The sequence below is a fragment of the Bubalus bubalis genome, chromosome 1, assembly GCF_019923935.1.
Source record: "Bubalus bubalis isolate 160015118507 breed Murrah chromosome 1, NDDB_SH_1, whole genome shotgun sequence".
Classification (NCBI taxonomy): Eukaryota; Metazoa; Chordata; class Mammalia; order Artiodactyla; family Bovidae; genus Bubalus; species Bubalus bubalis.
In genome coordinates, this window is record NC_059157.1 from 112,927,686 (window position 1) to 112,949,209 (window position 21,524).

A 21,524-nucleotide genomic window follows, 5' to 3' on the forward strand; every position below is an offset into this window, starting at 1 on the left:
CTTCAACATCAGTCCTTCCAATGAACACCCAGGACTGATCTCCCTTAGGATGGACTGGCTGGATCTCCTTGCAGTCCAAGGGACTCTCAAGAGTCTTCTCCAACACCACAGTTCAAAAGCATCAATTCTTCAGTGCTCAGCTTTTTTTATAGTCCAACTCTCACATCCATACATGACTACTGGAAAAACCGTAACTTTGACTAGACGGACCTTTATTGGCAAAGTAATATCTCTGCTTTTTAATATGCTGTCTAGGTTGGTCATAGCTTTTCTTCCAAGGAGCAAGCATCTTTTAATTTCATGGCTGCAGTCACCATCTGCAGTGATTTTGGAGCCCAATAAAATAAAGTCAGCCACTGTTTCCCCATCTATTTGCCATGAAGTGCTGGGACTGGATGCCATGATCTTAGTTTTCTGAATGTTGAACTTTAAGCCAACTTTTTCACTCTCCTCTTTTACTTTCATCAAGAGGCTCTTTAGTTCTTCTTCACTTTCTGCCATAAGGGTGATGTCATTTGCATGTCTGAGGTTATTGATATTTCTTCTGGCAATCTTGATTCCAGCTTCATTCAGCCTGGTGTTCATGATGTACTCTGCATATAAGTTAAATAAGCAGGGTGACAATACACAGCCTTGATGCACTCCTTTTCCTATTTGGAACCAGTCTGTTGTTCCATGTCCAGTTCTAACTGTTGCTTCCCGAACTGCATACAGATTTCTCAAGAGGCAGATCAGGTGGTTTGGTATTCCCATCTCTTTCAGAATTTTCCACAGTTTGTTATGATCCACACAGTCAAAGGCTTTGGCATAGTCAATACAGCAGAAATATATGTTTTTCTGGAACTCTCTTGCTTTTTCAATGATCCAGTGGATATTGGCAATTTGATCTCTGGTTCCTCTGCCTTTTCTAAAACCAGCTTGAACATCTGGAAGTTCACGGTTCATGTATTGCTGAAGCCTGGCTTGGAGAATTTTGAGCATTACTTTGCTAGCATGTGAGATGAGTGCAATTGTGTGGTAGTTTGAGCATTCTTTGGCATTGCCTTTCTTTGGGATTGGAATGAAAACTGACTTTTGGATACTGGACATTATGGGTGCTACATTGTTTAGTGTCTGGATTTTGTTGTCCTTAAAGATTATTAAGTTTCATTCAATGAAGCACTTAATTTACTTACATGTAAGTTTTCTGTTTTGTTTCAGTGAGTCTAGAATAGCCTTTACTTTGGGGCGAATTTAGCCTTATTTCTAAATTGTGACCTTTCTGAGGTTTTCTTACCAAATGCCCTATTTGTTTAATGAGGTTTTTCCATTCCAGTTGGTCAGAATGTCAATGTTTCCAAACCTTATTTAAGATCTGGTAGTTGTTCAGCTTGTAGTTCCCACAGTAGTTGTTATTTAACCAGACTCCTGGAGTCTCATTAAAGCTATGCCAAAGATTCAAGGAGACTCACGTATATTTCTGAAACTCTTAATCTGGTTCTCTGCCCTGCAAATTTCAGTTGCCTCCATCTCTCATAATTCAAATTTCACTCTCCTCAGTTAGAGACAGTACTGTATTCTGCTTAGCTTTCTTCAATCATATGCTTTGGAAAATACCACCAGAAAGAAAATCTGGGGACGACTTTGGGCTCATCTTATTTGCTTTCCTTCTTTCTAAGATCACAGTTCTACTGTGGCTACTGTCCAATGTCTGAAGAGACACTTGTTTCATAGATTTGGTTCAGTTTTCTACTGTTTGTGGTAGGAAAGTTAGTTTAGTTTGGTACCAGTCACTTATTTATGGCTGGATCACCATAACACTTTAAAAATATAAAATTTCTATTGAATAATAAGATGCATACTAAAAATTGTATATCTTAAGTGTTCAATTTGACGAATTTTCTTTTCTTTTTTTTTTTTTTTGCCTGCTCCATGTAGCATGCAGAATCTTAGTTCCTTGATCAGGGATTGAACCTGTGCCCCCTGCAGTAGAAGCAGGGAGAGTTCCCACTGGATTGCCATGGAATTCCCAAACTCATGAATTTTCATTAATCAAACACACTAGTGTAATTAACATCCAGATCAAACATTACTGGAACCCCAGAAGCCCCCTAGGGGCACTTTCCAAACCTTAATGCCACCTAAGGGTAACCAACAGTCTAACTTCTATTACCATATATTATTTTTGTCTCTGTTTGAATGTTATATAAGTAGAATCAAGTAGTATACAGTTTCTGTGTCTGGCTTATATCAGTCAGTTTTACAGTTGTGAGAATCATCCATGTTTTGTATGTAGTTGTTGATTGTTCATTCTCTTTCCTGTATACTGTTCTACTATGTGAATATTCTAAAGTTTATTTATCCTATGAGAATTCTTATATATGTGGTATATTCTTATATATGTTTATGGTAAACATATGAATACATTTCTGTTGCATATATATCTAGGAGTGGAATTGCTTGGTCAACCCACTCCAACAACCAGCAAATTTATATAATTAGTCCAGACATTGCTTCTGGACTTCAGACTTACATCTCCAAATCTGTTTGACATCTCCATATATAAGCATGTCCAACTAAATATGTCCAAGACCATTTGCTCCTTCTTCTAGGTTCCCTGAGTCAGTAAATGGGTTCTTAATTCATCTAGTAAGTCATCCTTAATGCTCCACTTTTCTTTATCATCCTAGGCAAACCAATTCTTTATTACATCCTTTGGATTCCACCTCTAATTTATAAATAAGTATTTCAAAATTATCCAAATCTTTCTGTCTCTAGTGTCATTACCCTAGTTTAAGCCACCGTCATCTCTGGCCTTAATTAATGTAACTGCCTCCAAACTGGACTTCCAGTAAGCCCTTCTCTCCTCTTTCAAACTATTCCCCACAAACAACCTAAGTGAGAGTTTATTAATAAATACATAAATCTGACCCTACTTAACACTCTGTTAGCTGCCCCTTGACCTTAAGATACATTCCAAAATACAGTCTAAAATTTATAATGTGGCCAGGAAGAGCCTGCATAGTCTGGCCTCTGATTCATTTCAACTCCTTTGCTCCTACACCTCAACCCCACTGACTTCCTTTCAGTGACGTGTTCCTAGAACACATCAAATTCTTTCATGCCCCAACAATCTCAAACATAATATTCCCTATGCCTGCAACATTCTTAAAGCCTCTTTCATGTGCCTGGAGCTTCAAAGGCACTTCTTCAAAGAACTCTTCCCCCATAGTCCTGATTAATCTATCTTTGCACTCACTAATTTTCCTTCATAGAACTGATCACAATTTATAATTACGTAATGTTTATGCTTTAACATCTCTTGCTTTTATCACACATTATATCCACCGAAAGTTATATTCACTCCTATAACCCAATGCCTAACATTGTGCTTGGCACATAGTATGCAGTCAGTAAGTACTTGTTTAATAATGCATGACCGATGCAAAAGCTGGGATGGACTTCAGGAACAGCATCTGGCATTTCTTTGTCAAGGTTGGATGCCTTCCCGGGCGTGGCAATAATGGGACAGGTCCTTTTCTTGTTCACTCAGAGGGGGGCTTTCATGTTCCTTCGATAAGTGTTTCCTGCAGGGCCGCATAAGAAACAAACTACATGCAGGTACAGGCGGCAGACGGGAGATCAGCCTTATTTGCGAGGGACAGTATAATCAGTCAATCCAGGACTTGCCACTCTCTTGGCGTAGAAGCGTGAAAAGCTGTCAATCTCCCCTGGAGCCGGGCGGGGGCGGGGGTCGGGGGGGCGGGGAATAAGTGTGTCCTTCCCCCAGAACCTGATTGGCCTGAGCAAGGAACGGGGGCGGGGCTTGATCCCGCAGGGTGCCAGCCACGTTGCACGCGGGGCTGCCCCGCGGAGAGGCCACTCCCCGGCCCCACAGTGCACTGCGAAGCGCGTCACTCGGAGCGGCGGGTCTCGGCTCGACAGGTACGACCTGGCCACTCCCAGTCCTCCTTCGTCCCTTCTTGGGGTCGCCCGAACCCTGATCTGCTGCTCCCCTCCCTCTCCCGGTCTCCTGCCACGGTCCTGACTCTCGCCGTTGGGACTACAGACCTACCTACCCCGGGCGGGAACTAAGTTCGTGGCGTGGGAGCGGGAGTCGTCGGAGTCGTGGAGATTTGGAGGGGTGGGATTGCTGGGACTTCGTTCCCTTCAACTTGAGGGATCACTGGGGCCGCGCGAACGGCGGTTGCCCTTCGGCTGACCTGCCGGGATATCGGGCAGCTTGGGCAGGGGGCCGAGGAGGGAGGGGCAGTCGCTCTGAGCTGCCAGCGGTTAAGCGGCATTCCCTGGCGCCCAGGTGTCAGAAACACGGTGGCCCTCCTAGGCTGTTTAGATGGCCCAGAGAGCTTGATATGGCACTTCCTATTTTCTTTTAGGCATGGTTACTTAGCTTTTTTGTGAGGTAATTCAACCTCAATGCTAATTCAACCATTGAACCCAGAGATTTGCCCGCGTTGGCTCACAGAAACCTAAGGTCCTGTTAATGGCACTTAGGAAACGATGTGGCATAAGGGAGACCTAAGCAATTGGCTCGACAGGTAGACGAGGGTTCCGGAATAGGAAGCCGAGCCCCAGCTGCCTTTAATCTCTCTGACAGTGAAAACAGCAGCTTTGGCCCGCCCCGCCCCACCCCTTTTAGTTTCCTGGATCATCCACCTGGGGCAGTGGGAAAGCTTGAGAATCAGTTCCTTCTAAGCTTTGCTTCAGCCAAGGCAAAGCCTAGGGGTGAAGTGTCAGCCACCAGGAGGGAGATGATGGGATCCCAGCTAACAGGTGGAATAGCCACTTCTTAAAACTCTCTGAGTCCCTGTGCAGGTTACTGCATTTGTTCAGATGCTAAGATAATGGTTTCCCTGGTGGCTCAGATGGTAAAGAATCTGCCTGCAACATGGGAGACTTGGGTTTGATCCCTGGGTCAGGAAGATCCCCTGGAGAAGGGAATGGCAACCCACTCCAGTACTCTTGCCTGAAAAATTCCATAGGCAGAGGAGCCTGGCAGGCTGCAGTCCATGGAGTTGCAAAGAGTCAGACAGGACTGAGCGACCAAGCACACAACACAACCCTAACTTAAGGGGCACCTAGGCATTTCCTGTATTGAGAACCATAATTAGTTTAGTGCTTGTGTGTGTGTGTGTATAAAGTGATTATAAAGTGTTAGTCGTGTCTGACTCTTTGTGATCCCACAGATTGTAGTCCACCAGGCTCTTCTCTCCATAGGATTCTCCAGGCAAGATTACTGGAGTGGGTTGCCATTTCCTCCTTCAGGGGATCTTCCCCACCCACCCAAGGATCAAACTTGGGTCTCCTGCATTGCAGACAGATTATTTACCATCTGAGCCTCTAGGAAAGCCCGTGTGTACATAATTGACTCTTAAAAATCTTTAGTTTATTTTATACTGGGTGTATTAATGGAGCCTGCAGTTCAGTTCAGCCGCTTAGTTGTGTCCAACTCTTTGCGACTCCATGGACTGCAGCACAGCAGGCTTCCCTGTCCATCACCAACTCCCAGAGCTTGATCAAACTCATGTCCATTGAGTCAGTGATGCCATCCAACCATCTCATCCTCTGTTGTCCCTTTCTCCTCCTGCCTACAATCTTTCCCAGCATCAGGCTCTTTTCCAATGAGTCTAGGTCTTAACAAACGGGTACTTTTGACCTTCCTGTCCATGTAGTTGAGTTGCTGCTGCTGCTAAGTCGCTTCAGTCGTGTCCAACCCTGTGCGACCCCATAGACAGCAGCCCACCAGGCTCCCCCGTCCCTGGGATTCTCCAGGCAAGAACACTGGAGTAGGTTGCCATTTCCTTCTCCAATGTAGTTAAGTAAGAAGCTTAAATATGTTGAGAGGCAACATTTCAGAGTGTGGTTAGAATTATGCTTGAGTTTAATTCTGTCACTTGCTTGTTTCAGGATTGAATAGATTACTTTTCTGGGCTTGAATTTCCTCAGAGATAAAATGGAACGGATAATAACTACCTCACAGGTTATTGGAAGGCTTAAATGAGGTAATGTGTATAAAGTGGTAAATAGAGGACAGTCAATAATAATAACAAGCACTTAATATTGCACTTTCAGTCTGCAAGGTCCTTGACATGTTCTTATGTGGTAGATATTATTAGTATCTTTAAACAGTCCTATGAGATGGGTGCTGTTGGTAAGTCAAAATTGACAGATGAGGATATTGAGCATAAAAAGACAGTTTGTCCAAGTTTACACAATTACTAAACGGTAGAGCCAGTTTTTGAATCCAGGCAATTTGGTTCCATAGTACACCCTGTTGACTATAATACTATACAGTATATAAGCTGTTTTTAAAAATTGTTATTTCAGAATGAGTAGCTAATTCCTGTATCACTGGCTTCTTGCCCCTTGTTGATTATAGGAGGAGCACAGTGATGTAGAGATATACAAGAGACTTAGGTTTAAACACTGCCATATATTAGCAGTGTGACACTGAGGAAGGTTTTCTCATCTGTAAAATGGAGGTTATACCTCCCTCACTCTTTGTTAACTGTGAGGTGTTACACAAATTACTGATGCAATTGAGTATGTGTTGAAGGCCTTCTTCCTAGATGTGTGTATGATCTACTCTGGAGCCAGAGTTCTTATGCATACTATGCAGTACAAGTACCTATAATAAAAATACCAAAGGCTGTTGATAAGGTGGGGGGCACAGGTAAAGTTGCAGAATAAACTCTGGTTGTTTTTGGTACCCTTTCCACCTCTTTTCAGGCTCTATCTCCCAAGTGCCTTCCTGCTAACCTATGGCTGCATGAAGTCCTTCGCATTTCACTTAATCTTCCCCAACTCAGTGCATCACAATTAGTATAGCTTTCTCCAAAGCTACAGCCCAGTTCCCAGATCTCAGCTAGTACTTTTTAAAAATTTTATTTATTTTAATTGGAGGCTAATTACTTTACAATATTGTAGTGGTTTTTGCCAGACATCAACATGAATCAGCCACGGGCACACATGTATTCCCCATCCAGAACCCCCCTCCCACCTCCCTCCCCATCCCATCCCCCAGGGTCATCCCAGTGCACCAGCCCTGAGCACCCTGTCTCATGCATTGAACCTGGACCAGTGATCTGCTTCACATATGATAATATACACGTTTCAATGCTACCCTCTCAAATCATCCCACCCTCGCCTTCTCCCACAGAGTCCAAAAGACTGCTGTTTACATCTGTGTCTCTTCTGCTGTCTCGCATATAGGGTCGTCGTTACCATCTTTCTAAATTCCATATATATACAGTAGTATACTGTATTGGTGATTTTCTTTCTGACTTACTTCACTCTGTATGATAGGCTCCAGTTTCATCCATCTCATTAGAACGGATTCAAATGTATTCTTTTTAATGGCTGAGTAATATTCCATTGTGTATATGTACCACAGCTTTCTTATCTATTTGTCTGACGATGGACATTTGATTGCTTCCATGTCCTGGCTATTGTAAACAGTGCTGTGATGAACATTAGGGTACATGTGTCTCTTTCAATTCTGGTTTCCTTGGTGTGTATGCCCAGCAGTGGGATTGCTGGGTCGTATGGCAGTTCTATTTCCAGTTTTTTAAGGAATCTCCACACTGTTGTCCATAGTGGCTGTACTAGTATGCATTCCCACCAACAGTGTAAGAGGGTTCCCTTTTCTCCACACCCTCTCCAGCATTTATTGCTTGTAGACTTTTGGATAGCAGCCATTCTGTCTGGAATGAGATGATACCTCATTGTGGTTTTGATTTGCATTTCTCTGATAATGAGTGATGTTGAGCATCTTTTCATGTATTTGTTAGTCATCTGTATGTCTTCTTTGGAGAAATGTCTGTTTAGTTCTTTGGCCCATTTTTTGATTGGGTCGTTTATTTTTCTGGAATTGAGCTGCAGGAGCTGCTTGTATATTTTTGAGATTAATTCTTTGTCAGTTGCTTCATTTGCGATTATTTTCTTCCATTCTTAAGACTGTCTTTTCACCTTGTTTATAGTTTCCTTCATTGTGCAAAAGCTTTTAAGTTTAATTAGGTCACATTTGTTTATTTTTGCTTTTATTTCCATTACTCTGGAAGGTGGGTCATAAAGGATCTGCTGTGATTTATGTCAGAGAGTGTTTTGCCCATGTCTTCCTCTTCAGTTCAGTTCAGTTCAGTCACTCAGTCGTGTCTGACTCTTTGCAACGCTATGTACTGCAGCACACCATGCCTCGCTGTCCATCACCAACTCCCGGAGTCTACCCAAACTCATGTCCATTGAGCTGATGATGCCATCCAACCATCTCATCCTCTGTCATCCCCTTCTCCTCCTGCCCTCAATCTTTCCCAGAATCAGGTTCTTTTCAAATGAGTCAGCTCTTCACATCAGGTGGCCAAGGTATTGGAGTTTCAGCTTCAACATCAGTCCTTCCAATGAACACCCAGGACTGATCTCCCTTAGGATGGACTGGTTGGATCTCCTTGCAGTCCAAGGGACTCTCAAGAGTCTTCTCCAACACCACAGTTCAAAAGCATCAATTCTTCAGTGCTCAGCTTTCCTTATAGTCCAACTCTCACATCCATACATGACTACTGTAGAAACCATAGCCTTGACTAGATGGACCTTTGTTGGCAAAGTAATGTCTCTGCTTTTTAATATGCTGTCTAGGTTGGTCATAACTTTCCTTCCAAGGAGCAAGCGTCTTTTAATTTCATGGCTGCAATCACCATCTGCAGGGATTTTGGAGCCCCCAAAAATAAAGTCAGCCACTGTTTCCTGGGACTGGCTGCCATGATCTTAGTTTTCTGAATGTTGAGCTTTAAGCCAACTTTTTCACTCTTCTCAAGAGGGTCTTTAGTTCTTCTTCACTTTATGCCATAAGGGTGGTGTCATCTGCATATCTGAGATTATTGATATTCTCCTGGCAATCTGGATTCCAGCTTGTGCTCAGTACCACTTGTTAAAGAGACTGTCTTTTCTCCATTGTATATTCTTGTATGTTTTCATCTAGAAGTTTTATAGTTTCTGGTCTTATGTTTAGCTCTTTAATGCATTTTGAGTTTATTTTTGTGTTTGGTGTTAGAAAGTGTTCTAGTTTCATTCTTTTACAAGTGGTTGACCAGTTTTCCCAGCACCACTTGTTAAAGAGATTGTCTTTTCTCTATTGTATATTCTTGCCTCCTTTGTCAAAGATAAGGTGTCCATAGGTGCGTGGATTTATCTCTGGGCTTTCTGTTTTGTTCCATTGATCTATATTTCTGTCTTTGTGCCAGTACCATACTGTCTTGATGACTGTGGCTTTGTAGTAGAGCCTGAAGTCTACTTCAGGCTGGAGGTTGATTCCTCCAGTTCCATTCTTCTTTCTCAAGATTGCTTTGGCTATTTGAGGTTTTTTGTATTTCCATACAAATTGTGAAATTATTGTTCTAGCTCTGTGAAAAATACCATTGGTAGCTTGATAGGTATTGCATTGCATCTATAGATTCCTTTGGGTAGTATACTCATTTTCACTATATTGATTCTTCTGATCCATGAACATGGTATATTTCTCCATCTATTTGTGTCACCTTTGATTTCTTTCATCAGTGTTTATAGTTTTCTATGCATAGGTCTTTTGTTTCTTTAGGTAGATTTATTCCTAAGTATTTTATTCTTTTTGTTGCAATGGTGAATGGAATTGTTTCCTTAATTCCTCTTTCTGTTTTCTCATTGTTAGTGTATAGGAATGCAAGGGATTTCTGTGTGTTAATTTTATATCCTGAAAGTTTACTGTAGTCATTGATTAGCTCTAGTAATTTTTTGATGGAGTCTTTAGGGTTTTCTATGTAGAGGATCATGTCATCTGCAAATAGTGAGAGTTTTACTTCTTCTTTTCCAATCTGGATTCCTTTTATTTCTTTTTCTTCTCTGATTGTTGTGGCTAAAACGTCCAAAACTGTGTTGAATAGTAGTGGTGAGAGTGGGCACCCTTGTCTTGTTCCTGACTTGAGGGGAAATGCTTTCAATTTTTCACCATTGAGGATAATGTTTGCTGTGGGTTTATCATATATGGCTTTTATTATGTTGAGGTATGTTCCTTCTATTCCTGCTTTCTGGAGAGTTTTTATCATAAATGGATGTTGAATTTTGTCAAAGTCTTTCTCTGCATCTATTGAGATAATGATATGGTTTTTATCTTTCAATTTGTTAATGTGGTGTATTACATTGATTGATTTGTGGATTTTAAAGAATCCTTGCATCCCTGGGATAAAGCCCACTTGGTCATGATGTATGATCTTTTTAATATGTTGTTAGATTCTGTTTGCTAGAATTTTGTTAAGGATTTTTGCATCTATGTTCATCAGTGATATTGGCCTGTAGTTTTCTTTTTTTGTGGCATTCTTTATCTGGTTTTGGTATTAGGGTGATGGTGGCCTCATAGAATGAGTTTGCAAGTTTACCATCCTCTGCAATTTTCTGGAAGAGTTTGAGTAGGGTAGGTGTTAGCTCTTCTTTAAATTTTTGTTAGAATTCAGCTGTGAAGCTGTCTGGTCCTGGGCTTTTGTTTGCTTGAAGATTTATTATTAAACTTTTGATTTCTGTGCTTGTGATGGGCCTGGTTTTTTTTTTTTTTTTAAGCACATTTTTTTTTTAAATTTTATTTTATTTTTAAACCTCAAACACTGTATTAGTTTTGCCAAACATCAAAAGGAATCCGCCACAGGTATACATGTGCTCCCCATCCTGAACCCTCCTCCCTCCTCCCTCCCTACACCATCCCTCTAGGTCATCCCAGTGCACCAGCCCCAAGCATCCAGTATCGTGCATCGAACCTGGACTGGCAACTCGTTTCATACATGATATTATACATGTTTCAATGCCATTCTCCCAAATCTTCCCACCCTCTCCCTCTCCCACAGAGTCCATAAGACTGTTCTATACATCAGTGTCTCTTTTGCTATCTTGTACACAGGGTTATTGTTACCATCTTTCTAAATTCCATATATATACATTAGTATACTGTATTGGTGTTTTTCTTTCTGGCTTACTTCACTCTGTATAATAGGCTCCAGTTTCATCCACCTCATTAGAACTGATTCAAATGTGTTCTTTTTAATGGCTGAGTAGTACTCCATTGTGTATATGTACCACAGCTTTCTTATCCATTCATCTGCTGATGGGCCTGTTTAAAATTTTCTATTTCTTCCTGGTTCAGTTTTGGAAAGTTATACTTTTCTAAGAATTTGTCCATTTCTTCCAAGTTGTCCATTTTATTGGTATATAGTTGCTGATAACAGTCTCTTATGATCCTTTGTATTTCTGTGTTGTCTGTTGTGATTTCTCTATTTTCATTTCTCATTTTGTTGATTTGATTCTTCTCCCTTTTTTTCTTGATGAATCTGGCTAATGGTTTGTCTATTTCATTTATCCTCTCAAAGAACCAGCTTTTAGCTTTGTTGATTTTTGCTATGGTCTCCTTTGTTTCTTTTTCATTTATTTCTGCCCTAATTTTTATGATTTCTTTCCTTTTACTAACTCAGGAGTTCTTCATTTCTTCCTTTTCTAGTTGCTTTAGGTGTTCAGCTCAGCTCAGTCATGTCCGACTCTTTGCGACCCCGTGAATTGCAGCACGCCAGGCCTCCCTGTCCATCACCAACTCCTGGAGTTCACTCAAATTCATGTCCATCGAGTCAGTGATGCCATCCAACCATCTCATCCTCTGTCATCCCCTTCTCCTCCTGCCCTCAATCTTTCCCAGCATCAGGGCCTTTTCAAATGAGTCAGCTGTTCGCATCAGATGGCCAAAGTATTGGAGTTTCAGCTTGAGCATCAGTCCTTCCAATGAACACTTAAGACTGATCTCCTTTAGGATGGACTGGTTGGATCTCCTTGCAGTCCAAGGGACTCTCAAGAGTCTTCTCCAACACCACAGTTCAAAAACATAAGTTCTTTGGTGTTCAACTTTCTTTATAGTCCAACTCTCACATCCATATATGACTACCAGATAGAGTTAGGTTATTTATTTGACTTTTCTTTTGTTTCTTGTGGTAGTCTTGTATTGCTGTGAACCTTCCCCTTGGCACTGCTTTTACTGAGTTCTGTAGGTTTTGGGTTGTTGTGTTTTCATTTTCATAGTTTCTATGCATATTTTGATTTCTTCTGTGATTTGTTGGTTTTTCAGAAGCGTGTTGTTTAGCCTCCATATGTTGTATTTTTAATAGTTTTTTTCCTGTAGTTGACATCTAATCTTACTGCATTGTGATCAGAAAAGATGCTTGGAATAATTTCAATTTTTTTGAATTTACCAAGGCTAGATTTATGGCCCAGGATGTGGTCTGTCCTAGAGAAGGTTTCATGTGCACTTGAGAAAAAGGTGAAATTCATTGATTTGGGGTGAAATGTCCTATAGATATCAATTAGGTCTAACTGGTCTATTATATCATTTAAAGTTTGTGTTTCCTTGCTAATTTTCTGTTTAGTTGATCTATCCATAGGTGTGAGTGGGGTATTAAAGTCTCCCACTATTATTGTGTTACTGTTAATTTCCCCTTTCATACTTGTTAGCATTTTCCTTACATAGTGCAGTGCTCCTATGTTGGGTGCATATATATTTATAATTGTTATAATCTTCTTCTTGGATTGACCCTTTGATCATTATGTAGTGTCCTTTGTCTTGTTTCACAGCCTTTATTTCAAAGTCTATTTTATATGAGTATTGCTACTCCTACTTTGAGTATTGCTACTCCGACTTTCTTTTGGTCTTGATTTGTGTGAAATATCTTTTTCCAGCCCTTCACTTTCAGTCTGTATGTGTCCCTTGTTTTGAGGTGGGTCTCTTGTAGACAGCATATATAGGGGTCTTGTTTTTGTATCCATTCAGCCAGTCTTTGTCTTTTGGTTGGGGCATTCAACCCATTTACGTTTAAGGCAATTATTGATAAGTATGATCCCATTGCTATTTACTTTGCTGTTTGGGGTTTGAGTTTATAAACTTTTTCTGTGTTTCCTGTCTGGAGAAGATCATTTAGCATTTGTTGAAGAGCTTGTTTGGTGGTGCTGAATTCTCTCAGCTTTTGGTTGTCTGTAAAGCTTTTGATTTTTCCTTCATATTTGAATGAGATCCTTGCTGGGTACAGTAATCTGGGTTGTAGGTTATTTTCTTTCATCACTTTAAGTATGTCCTGCCATTCCCTTCTGGCCTGAAGAGTTTCTATTGAACGATCAGCTGTTATCCTTATGGGAATCCCCTTGTGTGTTATTTGTTGTTTTTCCCTTACTGCTTTTAATATTTGTTCTTTGTGTTTGATTTTCATTAATTTGATTAGTATGTGTCTTGGGGTGCTTCACCTTGGGTTTATCCTGTTTGGGACTCTCTGGGTTTCTTGGACTTGGGTGGCTATTTCCTTCCCCATTTTAGGGAAGTTTTCAACTATTATCTCCTCAACTATTTTCTCATGGCCTTTCTTTTTGTCTTCTTCTTCTGGGATTCCTATAATTCAAATGTTGGGGCATTTGACATTGTCCCAGAGGTCTCTGAGGTTGTCCTCATTTTTTAAAATTCTTTTTTTCTCTCTGCTTCATTTATTTCCACCATTCTATCTTCCACCTCACTTATCCTATCTTCTGCCTCAGTTATTCTACTGTTGGTTCCCTCCAGAGTGTTTTTGATCTCAGTCATTGCATTATTCATTATTGATTGACTCTTTTTTATTTCTTCTAGGTCCTTGTTAAACATTTCTTGCATCATCTGAATGCTTGTCTCCAGGCTATTTATCTGTAACTCCGTTTTGTTTTCACGATTTGGATCATTTTTACTATCATTATTCTGAATTCTTTTTCAGGTAGACTCCCTATCTCCTCCTCTTTTGTTTGGTTTGGTGGGCATTTATCATGTTCCTTTACCTGCTGAATATTTCTCTGCCTTTTCATCTTGTTTAGATTGCTGTGTTTGGGGTGGCCTTTCTGTATGCTGGAAGTTTGTGGTTCCTCCCTGTGGGTGGGGTTGGACAAGTGGCTTGTCAAGGTTTCCTGATTAGGGAAGCTTGGGTCGGTGTTCTGGTGGGTGGAGCTGGATTTCTTCTCTCTGGAGTGCAATGAAGTGTCCAGTAGTGAGTTTTGAGGTGTCTTTGGGTTTGGTGTGACTTTGGGCAGCCTGTATATTAATGCTCAGGGCTATGTTCCTGCATTGCTGGAGAATTAGCATGGTGTGTCTTGCTCTGAAACTTGTTGGCTCTTGGGTGGAGCTTGGTTTCAGTGTAGGTATGGAGGCTTTTGGATGAGCTCTTGTCAATTAATGTTCCCTGGAGTCAGGAGTTTTCTGGTGTTCTCAAGTTTTGCATTCAAGCCTTCTGCCTCTGGTTTTTCAGTCTTATTCTTACAGTAGCCTCAAGACTTCTCCATCCATACCACACTGATGGTAAAACATCTAGGTTAATGGAGAAAAGATTCTCCACAGTGAGGGACACCCAGAGAGGTTTGCAGAATTACATGGAGAAGAGAAGAGGGAGGAGGGAGATACAGGTGACCGGGAGGAGAAGAGGGGAAATCAAAAGGGGAGAGAGCAAGCTAGCCAGTAATCAGTTCCCTATGTGCTCTCCACAGCCTGGAACACCCAGAGAGGTTCACAGAGTTACATAGAGAAGAGAAGAGGGAGGAAGGAGATAAAGGTGACCAGGAGAAGAGGGGGAGTCAAAAGGAGAGAGACAGATCTTCAGCTAGTACTTTTAATAAAACAGTATGTACTAAAGTAGTGTTTCCCAAACTTTGGTAACTTAAGATAGGTAAGATAATTCAAATGATAAGCAGATAAACATAAAAGAAATTCTGTAAAAATTTTCCCACACATGTTTGATGAGACAAAAGTTCTTTATATATTTTAATTTAAATTAGGAGGAAAACCTAACACCTCAAAACTGATTTCATAGATGCTATTGCTAAGCATAGGGCAAAAAGTAAATCAATTGAAAGACCTGTATTAGATAAAAAATAGTACAGGTGGGATGCAGATATGGTAATATGACTTCTGAAAATGGTACTTGGATGACAGAAGTTTGGGAAATAACAGACTAAAAGTATGAGTGATTAATCTACTATGAAATTGTTTGGGTTTTTTTTTCCCCTTAAAAGTGGCATTTTGAAAGCATCTTGCTGGAAAGTAGATATAAAATGTACTTACATGTTGGGTTTTGTTTATTACTTTTGAGAGATTGCCTTCCTGGAACCTTGGACCCACAGTCATTACCCTACAACATTCTGAAGAAGAGAGGCCAGTGTCTTGTTGTCTTGGGTCTAAAAGGCTGCTTGCTAACCACTGCTGTAGGAGTTTGGTATTGTGGAAATTTTTCCTCTAGCAGTTGCTATTGGGCAAAGAATATATAAGCCAGCACTCAGATTTCCTATGAGTTTTCTAATGCTGTGTAAAGGCATATGATACTTTTTTTTTTCCCTGTTAAAGGTGAGGGAGAATGGACCAGTGTCCTAAAAATGTATATATACCCCCAATAAAACTACTGCTCTTGAATCTTCCCATGCAAGTGTCTTAACCTCTCCCTTTTCTCAGTTCCCACTAGCTTTTCCATGTTTTCTCCAGCCACTACTCTGCTAGACTTTAAGGGTATCCTAACCCAAGCTTGGCCTTAATGTCAACAGATTCCTTTTTCTACTGCCACAGTCCAGATTAAGATTGGAGTGTGTGTATGTTTAAGGAACTGTATTAAGAATTCAAGGTAAAAAGAAAAAAGGTGGGGTGTATTTATTGAGTTAATAAAGAAAGATTGCTAATCCAAAGAGTTGGACGTGACTGAACTGAACTGAAGGTGACTAACGTCTCTACAGATTAGTCAAGCCTCGTATTCTTCACTGACAGTCATCCCAATTTCTTTTGTTAGTTTGCTGGTTTGAATGCTAGGTTAAATGACTCTGAAGTTCAGTTTAGTTCAGTTCAGTTCAGTTCAGTTGCTCAGTCGTGTCTGACTCTTTGCGACCCCATGAATCGCAGCACGCCAGGCCTTCCTGTCCATCACCATCTCCCAGAGTTCACTCAAACTCAACGTCCATCGAGTCGGTGATGCCATCCAGCCATCTCATCCTCTGTTGTCCCCTTTTCCTCCTGCCCCCAATGCCTCCCAGCATCAGAGTCTTTTCCAGTGAGTCAACTCTTCGCATGAGGTGGCCAAAGTACTGGAGTTTCAGCTTTAGCATCATTCCTTCCAAAGAATACCCAGGGCTGATCTCCTTTAGAATGGACTGGCTGGATCTCCTTGCAGTCCAAGGGACTCTCAAGAGTCTTCTCCAACACCACAGTTCAAAAGCATCAATTCTTCGACTCTCAGCTTTCTTCACAGTCCAACTCTCACATCCTAACATGTCCATTGGAAAACCATAGCCTTGTCTAGACGAACCTTTGTTGGCAAAGTAATGTCTCTGCTTTTCAATATGCTATCTAGGTTGGTCATAACTTTTCTTCCAAGGAGTCAGTGTCTTTTAATTTCATGGCTGCAGTCACCATCTGCAGTGATTTTGGAGCCCCAGAAAATAAAGTCAGCCACTGTTTCCATTGTTTCTCCATCTATTTCCCATGAAGTGATGGGACCGGATGCCATGATCTTCGTTTTCTGAATGTTGAGCTTTAAGCCAACTTTTTCCACTCTCCTCTTTCACTTTCATCAAGAGGCTTTTTAGTTCCTCTTCACTTTCTGCCATAAGGGTGGTGTCATCTGCATATCTGAGGTTATTGATATTTCTCCAGGCAATTTTGATTCCAGCTTGTGCTTGTTCCAGCCCAGCGTTTCTCATGATGTACTCTGCATAGAAGTTAAATAAGCAGGGTGACAATATACAGCCTTGACGTACTCCTTTTCCTATTTGGAACCAGTCTGTTGTTCCATGTCCAGTTCTAACTGTTGCTTCCTGACCTGCATATAGTTTTCTCAAGAGGCAGCTCAGGTTGTCTGGTATTCCCATCTCTTGAAGAATTTAAGGAAGAGGTTTAATTTTTTCTCCTCAGAGAAATCTTATCAGTAGATCTATTGAAGTAGTTCTCTGAAAACCTTTCAAAAATTTAGAAAGGGAATGTCACTGCTGTTGTGCTTTTGGTTACAAGCCTAAAACTGTATATTAGGAATATCTGAAAGGCAAGTTTGTGTAACTGTAGTTTTCCAATTAGTAAGGCAGTTGACAATATAGCTTTTGTTATGTTTGCTCTTTCCATCTGAATTTCTTTAAGTCTGGACTGCTGCTTCTCCATGGTAGGAACTATCTATTCCTAATGTCTAACATAACCCCTGGCATAAACAATAAATGTTTGTTAAATGGATGGAACTTAACTAGGTTGGTATTCTTTTAGGAAGTATGAATCATACATTTCTGCCTTTTAAGTCATAAAAAAGAGAAGAGTAGCTTTGAAGGTTATGTGAAAGTTGGCACTGTATAGTAAAGCTTATTCCTAATATTTCTGTTGAGAACCTAGAAAGAGCAAACATAAAGAATGCAGTTTCTTTTAAATAGTACTAAGAATATGGATGTTTGGAAACTGTAAGTCACAATCCTGCCCTCATGTTAAGTCCTAGAGTGGTCATTGTGTTTCAGTATACTTCCGGAAAGATGTAATTTTCTGTTTAAATCATAAATTGTAAGGGTATAAAGTAAGCCATTTTCCTAATTTCTTACACTTAGGCTAAATGTTACAATTGTGGTTTAATAAATGTAACAACTTTAGAAAGAGATTTATAGTACAGACATTATCCCTTGATCCCAGCTTTCTTTTGCTACTGCCTTCAGAAGGAAAAAGGAGCTGGTTGAATAGGAAGAAAAAAAATGATTTGGATATGTCATGTTGGAACTTTTGTTTGAAGATTCCATTATGGTAAAGACTAATTTAATTCCTGCTGGGTTTTTTTTTTTCCCCTTTCAAATAAATGGAAAAGAAAAATATTAAAGGATAATGACATATTAATACCTAGCTTTTCCTCTCATTCCCTCATGAATAGAGGTAAAGGAGGAAGTAAATTTAATGCATTAACTTTATTATTTGGGTTAAGTTTTGTTATCATTTATCATCATGATTGGGTACTCAGATTTCGACTTGACACAGTGACAAAATTTAGGGGCCCCTGGTTTCCAAACTTGGTACCAATTGATTTTCTTTGTCATTGTTTGATATATTACTAACTCAGTTTTTCATTTTTGGAGCGAGATAATATTGAATTAACTAAGCTGATTAGGTAAGGATTAATTTAGTCTCTGAGATATATTATCTTGAAAAAAGCCTATGACATTGTTACCAAATTTTTCAATTTTACTGCTGCTAGTGAAGGAGACATATTTAGTGGCATTATGCTCTATGACCTGGCAAGAAAGAGTTATCACTTAATTTTAGACTGCTAATAGACTGGTTCCAAATAGGAAAAGGAGTACATCAAGGCTGTATATTGTCAGCCTGCTTATAAAACTTCTATGCAGAGTACATCATGAGAAACGCTGGGCTGGAAGCACAAGCTGGAATCAAAATTGCTGGGAGAAATATCAATAACCTCAGATATGCAGATGACACCACCCTTATGGCAGAAAGTGAAGAGGAACTAAAAAGCCTCTTGATGAAAGTAAAAGTGGAGAGTGAAAAAGTTGGCTTAAAGCTCAACATTCAGAAAACTAAGATCATGGCATCTGGTCCCATCACTTCATGGCAAATAGAAGGGGAAACAGTGGAAACAGTGGCTGACTTTATTTTTTGGGGCTCCAAAATCACTGCAGATGGTGACTGTAGCCATGAAATTAAAAGACGCTTACTCCTTGGAAGAAAAGTTATGACCAACCTAGATAGCATATTGAAAAGCAGAGACATTACTTTGCCAACAAAGGTCCGTCTAGTCAAGGCTATGGTTTTTCCAGTGGTTACGTATGGATGTGAGAGTTGGACTGTGAAGAAGGCAGAATGCCGAAGAATTGATGCTTTTGAACTGCGGTGTTAGAGAAGACTCTTGAGAGTCCCTTGGACTGCAAGGAGATTCAACCAGTCCATTCTAAAGGAGATCAGCCCTGGGATTTCTTTGGAAGGAATGATGCTGAACCTGAAACTCCAATACTTTGGCCACCTCATTCGAAGAGGTGACTCATTGGAAAAGACTCTGATGCTGGGAAGGATTGGGGGCAGGAGGAAAAGGGGAAGATAGAGGATGAGATGGTTGAATGGCATCACCGACTCAATGGACGTGAGTTTGAGTGAACTCCTGGAGTTGGTGATGGACAGGGAGGCCTGTGTGCCTGTTCATGGGGTCGCAAAGAGTAAGACACGACTGAGTGACTGAACTGATCTGAACATGTTGTAATTCAATTTTTTTCAAAGTATGGTCCTTAGATAAACATAGTAATTACTTGGGGAATTTGCTTAAAATGGAAAATGCTCAAGCTCCACCCCATAGTCAGTGGATCAGAATTTTTTGAGGGGAGGACCCAGAAATCTGCATTTCTAATAAAAATTCCAGTGGTTTTGATACAGACTAAAATTTGAGAACCACTGTGTATGTGTGTATTTTATCAAAGTTGACTGTTTACCTGATTTCTTTCAGACTTGCATAAACCTATGGTCTTTTATTTATTTTTGTAAAGCATGATTAGAATATAATAAAACAGGTCATTATGATTTAGTCAGTTCAGTCGCTCAGTCGTGTCGGACGGACTCTTTGTGACCGCATGGACTGCAGCACACCAGGCCTCCCTGTCCATCACCAACTCCCGGAGTTTACTCAGACTCATGTCCTTTGAGTTGGTGATGCCATCCAACCATCTCATCCTCTGTTGTCCCCTTCTCCTCCCACCTTCCGTCTTTCCCAGCATCAGGGTCTTTTCAAATGAGTCAGTTCTTCGCATCAGATCTCGAAAGTATTGGAGTTTCAGCTTCAGCATCAATTCTTCCAATGACTATTCAGGACTGATTTCCTTTAGGATGGACTGGATGGATCTCCTTGCAGTCCAAGGGACTCTCAAGAGTCTTCTCCAACACCACAGTTCAAAAGCATCAATTCTTCAGTGCTCAGCTTTCTTTATAGTCCACTCTCACATCCATACATCACTCTCACATCCATACATCACTCTCACATCCAAACATTGTGATTTGCTTTCTGGCAAAAAGATTGAGAACAGCATTGATTAGTATTCCTTTAGCTTTAAGACTTATTTTAAATAAAACATTTATCTGATTATAAAAATAATATGTTTCCATTGTGGAATATTGCAGAGACTTAGGAAATTATAAAGTAACTGTTACCCATAATACTGTTTCTTGGAAATGAGCATTCTGATTTTGTCATGTTTCCTTCCAGTATCTGTTTCGCCATTTATCCCTCCCTTCTTTCTTCTCTGTGTCTTTATGGAAAACAACATATACAGTTTTGATCCTGCTTTTTTAATACCTAACATATAAACATTTTACCATATCATTAAACTGTTCTTAACAAACATAACTGTTAGTTGCATTATATTCCATTATGGGGTGTACCAATAATTTGTTTAACCATCCCCCTGTTGTTGAATGTTTAGGTTGTTCTCAGCTCTTTCTATGAGAAAAATGTCTTTCTGTTTAAAATTTTTTTCTAAATCTGATTATTTTCTTTAGGATAAGGAGATATATATATATGTATATTTATTATGGTCAAAGGGCATGTTTTTTTAAACTCTTCTTGAGCATCACCAAATTGTTTTCACAATGCTGTTTATTCCAATATTTATTTCCATGTATACTTACAGAAATGCCAGAAGGAAGCAAGTGGGTTTTTTTTAACAACTAATTTGTGAAGGAAAGTATGATATGTCATTGCTTTAATTAGTATGACTTTGATTATTAGTGAGTTGCACATTTTTGTACTGTTTATCAGCCTTGGACTTAATTTCTTACCTAACCCAAATTGTTAATTTTGTTTCAGATCTTCTCTGCTGGTGGAAATGTCTATGATTTTATCTGCCTCAGTCATTCGTGTCAGAGATGGACTGCCACTTTCTGCTTCTACTGACTATGAACAGGGCACAGGCATGCAGGAGTGCAGAAAGTATTTTAAAATGCTCTCAAGAAAACTGGCTCAGCTTCCTGATAGATGTACACTGAAAACTGGACGTTATAACATTAAGTAAGACTTCAGCTTGCTCCCTTAGAATCATTTGCTTAGTGGTTGTCATTTTAATGAAATTTTAGTTGTTGAAATAGAAATTAGTGTTTGATTAGTTTAGGAAAACTTTTCAAGTCAAAAATGATGTGATTCTGAACTTATACTAAATAATATTTATTATGTCATTACCCTTTTTGTAGTTTCTCTGTGTTTATGTCTGGCTTTAGAAAATTTTATATTTTTACAGATTGCAGATATTCTGTCTTGTAAACTGATCATTAGGTATTTATTGGTGTTCTTACATGTCCAGGAAAACTTTCATGGGAAATATAAAAAATCATACCTGATAGCTGCCCTCAAAGAACTTACAAGATTTATATCCTAGTGATAGGAGATAGTGCTCATCATTATTATTTATTGACATAGTGCCCAGTAAATAATGAGCAGTTGGATAGTGACATTTTGGTGGTCAAGGGCCTCTCT

At 39.9% G+C, this 21,524-nt stretch overlaps 1 protein-coding gene across 6 annotated transcripts in view; it reads left to right on the plus strand.

Moving 5' to 3' along the window:
- Window positions 1-3,793: 3,793 nt before the first annotated feature.
- Window positions 3,794-21,524, plus strand: part of SEC22A (SEC22 homolog A, vesicle trafficking protein) — an 86,243-nt gene continuing 68,512 nt past the window's right edge. Inside the window, exons 1-3 of one of the 6 annotated variants that reach the window (XM_044942581.2) lie at window positions 3,802-3,924; window positions 5,908-6,002; window positions 20,862-21,062. In XM_044942581.2, coding sequence (XP_044798516.1) covers window positions 5,998-6,002; window positions 20,862-21,062 — 206 coding nt within the window. In that variant the 5' untranslated portion in view covers window positions 3,802-3,924; window positions 5,908-5,997. Of the gene's footprint in view, window positions 3,925-5,907; window positions 6,003-20,861; window positions 21,063-21,524 lie in introns of all 6 variants that reach the window. The other 5 variants (XM_044942582.2, XM_025285181.3, XM_044942584.2 and 2 more) reach the window with 5 other exon arrangements.